Below are 6713 nucleotides of genomic sequence, written 5' to 3' on the forward strand. Positions count from 1 at the left end.
ACGAGTGTGGAGTTGCGCGTTCCAACCTTCGTTCTACCTTTCAACACTGTAACAATCGCCCATTTCCTCGTCTACTGCTTCTCTGCGCACTTCGCTGCCGCGTTAGCCATGTCCTTGGCAGCGTTTACTGCCACCGAGTTCTTGGCCGCGTCTACAGTCTCACAGAACGCTGGCTGGAATGTGCCCTGGAAAATGTCGTTGCAGATCTCCTCCACTGTCCTGATGCCTTTGGCCGCCGTCTCGGCTCCGCGACTGACCGAGAACTTCTCAAGCTTCTGACTCAGCAGAGTGCGCATTCAAGCGCATTGTCGACGTTTGTTGGCTCAGAGACAACGCGAGAAGCTGCGACGCGAGAAGCTGGAGATATCTTGTGTGATTCGAATCCAAACGCGGTGCCGACGTTGGTTTGCTCAGAGGAAGCGAGTGCAGCTGATACAGGAGAAGCGTGAGGTGGCTGCGGCTATCATCATTCAAAGACGGAGCAGGCGATGGCTCGAGCAGAACCAGGTTAATTCAGCTAAGCTAAGGCGCTTTCGCTTGAACGTGGCGTTCTGCAAGCTCCGTCGTGCATGTCTAGCGTCTCAGGCAGCAGCTGAAATGGAGGCCGAGCCTTCCCCGAGTGATGACTCGACGAAGAGCGGACCCAAGCGACGTGTTTCAAAGTCATTAGGCTTGCCAGTGACTCTGTCCAGCTCGGAGCAGGAAGACAGCTCTACCAGTGATGACTGGATGGAGCCCCCACTCCGCATTACCGCTCCGACTCACCGTCGCACCAACAGCAGACGCGCAAACAGTCGACGTAGCCGTACAAGCAGCAGCCACGTCGACGATCGCAATTCGCTTCTGGAGAACGAGATCTTGCGCTTACAACAGATGCTGGTAGAGCAACAGAACGGTAGATCTCGGCAGGATCAGCAGCGCCGATCGTCGGCTTTTTCTCGCCCGCCTCGGAGTGCCCCGCTGGACTTGAGTCAATCCGCCCGTGTAACGCGCTCACGCTCCGGTCGTCGTCGGTATTCAGAGGACGGTGCCTTATCCGAAGACGAGGACGGAGAGAATGACGACGAAGCATCGCTGTTGCCACCACGTCGTGCGCGGAGTGTCATGCCGGCACAGCAAGCTGATCACGTGTCCATGCTATCGCAGAAGATCGAAGAGCTGGACGCCAAGTGCAAGTTCCTGGAGCAACTCGTGGCTCGCAAGAATTACGAAGACGCCGCAAGAGAATCCTTCATGTACGGCCGAGGGTCGTTCGGTGGCAGGGAGCGCTTTCCCTCTGCGGACGGATCATTGTACGGCGACACCCCACCGAGCGAAACTGGATCGGATGTGGACTCAATCATCTTGAATATCCAGAGCCAGATGAACATGTTGCGCCAGTCTATCGCTGGGAAGGAGCAGGCCCTCCAGACGTCTCGCAAGTCGCACGCCTTGTCATTCTCATCCAGCACACGGCCGACACGCTCCTCGTCAGCTGCATCGACCACGTCGTTTACGAATCTGCCCTTGGGTGAGGCCCCACCGAGTCTCCCGTCGCTTCCGTTGTCCGAGTCGCAGCTTTCAGCCGGTGGCTCATCACATGGCAACAGTCGGCGCAGTGGCGGTAGTTCGCTTGGACTTCCTCCAACGCCAACGTCTTCAGTAGCGTCGTCGTTCTACCAGGGCCCACCCCGTTCTTCTCCTGCGAATTTTGGTGGCCGTGGAATGCCTCGAATCGTCAAGTGGGCTCGCTCCACCAACTGCTACGAGTGCGAGGAGCCGTTCAACTTGTTCGTGCGACGACACCATTGCCGTATGTGCGGTAACTCGTTCTGTCACGAGCACTCGAGTCGACGTGTGTCAGTCTTTGGCATCGGCTTCGACGACGAGCCTGTCCGCGTCTGTGACAACTGCTTTGCCGAGTACTATGCAGCGTCGCAGGAGCCGCAGTATCACCCTCAGTACGGCTTCAGCTCCGGTACACTGTCCACGTCTTCGCGGCTTGGTGGCTTGTAGTGAACACGTGTGATCTTCGTAAGAATTTACAAGTAGAATAGTCAATAGTTTTTGTGTGTGGAAGTTATTGCTTGAATTGATACTTTCAGAGGTTTTGCAGTGGACTATTACTGTTCGATTTAAAGCGATACACAAGCTTCCAAGACATGTACTGTCGGTACTCAATTACTACATGTCACCAGAAACTCATTGGCTCTATGCGTACTTGCCTCGTCATTCGGTTGTGGTAAAACAGGTCATAACCTTTTTGGAACGCCGGGAAGTTTAGCCCGACCCATTCGGGGGTCTTATTGGAAAAGATCCAAGCATTGTACTGTATGATTCTCCCAGCCCAACTGTCTGGAAACATTTTGATCCACTTTGGCACTTTGTTTGTTGTCAGCACTATATCCAGTCTCTCGATAGACGCCAGCCTCTTCAGAAACTCGGACTGATCACCAGAAGGAAGACGGAGGAATTTCGTTTCAAGCCCGGGCACATTCTCCAATAACTTTTTGGCAGATGAAAAGAAGCTGACCCTCTCCTCATGCATGACCTTCATTCGCATAATCTTTCTTTCGGAGGTGTCGGTCGCCATTTTCCTTGGTAGTACGTAATTGAGGAGCGTCTTCTAGAATATCAATCGCTCGCCTTGAGTCCGTGGCAATGGTGCTGACCACGAAGGTAGCGATAATGACGAGGACGACTAAGGTCACACGCATCGATCGCGGCTAACAGGTTGGTTGAGCTTCTGTTGGGGTCTTGACGCCGTTAAAGTTGGCTCAACTTAGTTGAGGGGAGTGAAGGGAAATCGGGAATGATTTTCTTTTACACTTCGGAGTTCGGACAGGACTCCTGTTGGGCTTGAACGCACACTGTCCGGCTTTGTTGATCTCTGGATCTGTTGACTGCACTGTATTAAAACATGTATTAATACATGGAGTATATATCAATTCTTCAAAATTTGAATCAAATTTTATATCTATTTAATAGATGTGTTGACAAGGTTGAGCAGGAGCGCAGACTTACTTACAAAAGCTAGAAGGATGCGGCAATTGCTCTGCGTTGAGTATTTTAGTCAGTCACCCCAAGAGCTGTGGCTGTTTCACGGTGGTTACGAGCCTCGTGATCAGACAGTATGTTTCTTTAAAGTGAATTATTTATAGAGCTGCCATGGCATCAGTCATTTTTATTAGGACATGTATAAACGTAGTTTATACATTATGTAATACACAAGTAGCTCAGCTTAATGATGATATGATGTCGTGTGATTTTCGTGATTTGAAGTTATTAATAGCAGTACAGTACTCTAGTAATAAGAGTACTTCTCTTAGCTAGTATTAAATTACATGTACGGAATTCTGGTTAATTGTTGGTAAGAAAAAGGCTTTCTTTCAAATCCTTCCGCAAATCTCGTTTCCTCGGCGTGACTCGCCACTCTTCTACATACATGTGTGACTGAGTCAGTCACTAAGCCTGGCTCAGTGGGCCATGATCACTAAGCAAATGTACATGTACCGAGCTGTACCTATAGATGAATCTGTCTGAAACACCCAAAGGACTCTTTTCCGTATTTGAGATCTCATAAAGATTTCTTTCGAGCTAGTTTGATAACTTACATGCTCGATTATACTTCGAAGGACAGTAGAGAGCTTTCGCAGCTGTCTGAATCCGATCCCGAGATATTATTGTATGGCAATCACTTTTATTAGTACATGTAGCGAGCCCACGAATTTTGAAACCGGTACATGTGCGGCTGGTTTTGAAATCTTGATATTTGAGCCTGGTAATCATTTGTGTCGAGCATCCCGACGAGTGTGCTGTACACTGTACACCGTACATGTACAGTGTGATTAACGGCAGCCATATTCTTGAAGCGAATGCTGCCTATCACTAAACATAAAAAATACCTAACCAAGTGACCGATGAAAGGTCGACTTATAGTGGACACTTAATTAAATTGTGCTCGCTTTCGCCTCAAAGATCTAGCCATTGCCGCGCGAAGAAAGATACTAGCTATAATGCTGCTTGTGCGGCTTGGATAATAACTTTCTAGCAGGCTACAATAGAATATCATAGCATACCCGTTTAGTAAGGTAATTTGTCTACATCTTTGGTGGATGGGTCAACCTACATGCAAAATATTATTTGTGCAAAGGAAAAGTTTTTATCTGACAGTTTTTGCTGAGCACTCAATCAATACAAAACTGTTATGACAGGATATACGAAATCGCTGGATTATCACGTCTATTGGTATCGGCTCTGAATAAAATCCAGGGAATATCATCACTTATCCGACCTCTCTTAACCCTTTAGGACCTAAGCCTTAGAGTCCCTCAGGGGGCCTCTTACGTAAGCATACGATTGGCTATATATACATTGATAGAACGTTTGCCAGTCCCTTCTGTCGTGCCCTGTCTCTTTATTTTCTAAGAGTCCCAGTTCATTGGATTGTCGTACCCAAAATAGTGGGTTTTCTTATCAAAAATTGCATAACTTGTCATTTTAGCTATCAAAAACAGCAATTTTACTTTTATAAAGAAGCAAAGTAATGTACTACGTACAGTGGTATAACTGAATATCATATGTAACAGTGATGTATCCCAGAGGAATGTTGCTCGTGGCGGCCAAGGGTAACATCACTGTAAATTACGACTAACCGAAGTATTTAATCCGCGTGAATGTTGTTCGAACAGACTCCAGCTTTCACGCAGATGATGCGGCTGCGGGGTAGGGGGAAAATGACAACATGTGAGTGGATACACTAAAATTGTGACAGAAAGTTAAAGGTGTGCCAAAACGTGAGCAAAGTGGGGTCGGTATCGCCGGTAGGTGTACCAAGTGAAACCCGCGTCAGTAAGTGAGGAATGTTAGAGAACAAACATAAGAATGTGTGTCCAATCGATTGAATGGCTGAAACAAGGTGGGCCGGACCCAAACCCCAAAACCCGTTGTATACTAATGATCGCCATGCGTATGAGGACCCAAATCGTACACTCTTAAGTCCCAAAACCACTTGTTACGACTGAGGGACGCAAAATGGCGGAGGACATCGACGACATCGCTGATGGATTGGAAAACGGCGATGAGGAAAACACTATTCAAGTCGGAATGACTTTTGATACTGCTTCACATGCTCTTCATGCTGTTCAAGACTATGCTTTATCTCATGGGAGGTCTGTATGAGTAACGAACCGGAGTGGAAACCATCGTTTTATCAGCTGTTCATCAAGGAACTGCCCGTTTTCCGTGCGTGTCTATAGTGCCAAACGCAGGGGCAATTCCTTTGGTACTTGGTGGTTTTCTTCAGTGAACTTGGAGCACGAGAACTGTCTATCAGCTGCCAATCCCACTGGTCGCCAGATTGCAGAGCTACCAACGTTCAGCAGCGCAGTTGCCGCTGATGGCACCGTTTCAGCTACAGCATTAACCGCTCAGGTCCAGTCAAGAGACCGGATTTCACTGGTGAAGAAGCGCAGAACGCTTTACAGAGCGCGGCAACAACTCAACGATGTCACTAGCGATCAGCTGACACTTCTGTTGACACGGATGTAATATCGGAAGTGGGTGAAATGTGTGATAAATCAGCGACAGCGGGGGATACATCAATAGTAACAGAACCAGATCCTTCTGTATCCATTCTCCTCGAGGCCATCCAAACAGGTGCTTCGTATAAGTATGTACCAGCGCTACGTGCCCTATCGATTTCCCGCAACAAAAGCTTAAAATTAGCTGTACACCAGCGAAAAACTAAACTCCCGACGCTCACGTGTAAAATTTTGACTGTGTTGCCGATTCAAACACTAAAATCGTGTAGCGATAAAGTCGCTGCATTCCAGAATCGGTGGTTTAGTGACCACGACAAACAGATCGCCCAGAATGATATTACTGTGACAGCTGGAAAATGGGTATATGACATATGTAGTCTGAAAGCGATGAGGTCGTGGCATTCTGCAATCTCTAATTATAATGGGATCGATTGTGCTATTAGATGGGTGAACAAACAGGTAGATTGCATTGGGAGCCAGTCGACAAAGTTTGGAGTCAAGGGGTTTTGGATCCGTCAGCAGTAAAACAGTACCTGAAAGAAGTTGACGTACTCAGTAACTACTATTGGGCGACTTCTCTATGTGGAAAAGCGCTCATTGAGCCGTGTATCCATCTCGAGTAAAAGTCGGCTTCGAATAACATACTATAAGGAGACGTACCTGTCTTTCTGCGTAAGTATTCCAGAATACGCTTCTTTTTCGCACCCGCCATTTGGAGCTCGTCCGCGAAGCTAATCACGTCTGCATCGTCAGCGCGGCGGTTGGCCGGGTGGTTTTCGAACGACGCCGCACCCACCCATGGCTGTGCAAATTTTTTTGCTGAGTCACCTTCACTCGGAACCCATATTAGCCATCCAGACCACCGTGGCAGAAAGTTGTGCTGCGCATTTTGTGGACTTCCCGAAGTAGTTTTTGCGCTTGCCTGTAGCGCGGCTTGGACGCCTCCAACCATGTGTGCAACAGAACCTGCGGTAATACGTTTCAAAAGACAGCGGGAGTTGTGTTATAGGCGTCAGTGTCCCTTGTTTGTTCAGCTCATCGTTGCGTGAAGCGACACTTGTCGATGTTCGTTTGCGGAAAACTTGATGAGTAGCGTTTTGATACTCAGTCAAAGCGGCGAAAAAGCTGTCCCAGCTTGTGTAGTAGAGCTGTACCATACATGGCGCGCACACAGAAGCTGTAGTAGGGACG

The 6713-nt window shown here is 48.2% G+C and overlaps 1 protein-coding gene across 1 annotated transcript; it reads left to right on the forward strand.

The window, feature by feature from the left end:
• Positions 1-335: 335 nt before the first annotated feature.
• PITG_21872 (myosin-like protein) lies at positions 336-2038 on the forward strand (the record flags this gene model as incomplete). The annotated part of the gene is made up of 1 exon (XM_002996850.1): positions 336-2038. One exon carries the CDS (start codon positions 598-600, stop codon positions 1993-1995), a length of 1398 nt encoding a protein of 465 aa, XP_002996896.1.
• Positions 2039-6713: the final 4675 nt, after the last annotated feature.

Source organism: Phytophthora infestans, genomic scaffold (genome assembly GCF_000142945.1).
Source record: "Phytophthora infestans T30-4 supercont1.764 genomic scaffold, whole genome shotgun sequence".
NCBI lineage: Eukaryota > Oomycota > Peronosporomycetes > Peronosporales > Peronosporaceae > Phytophthora > Phytophthora infestans.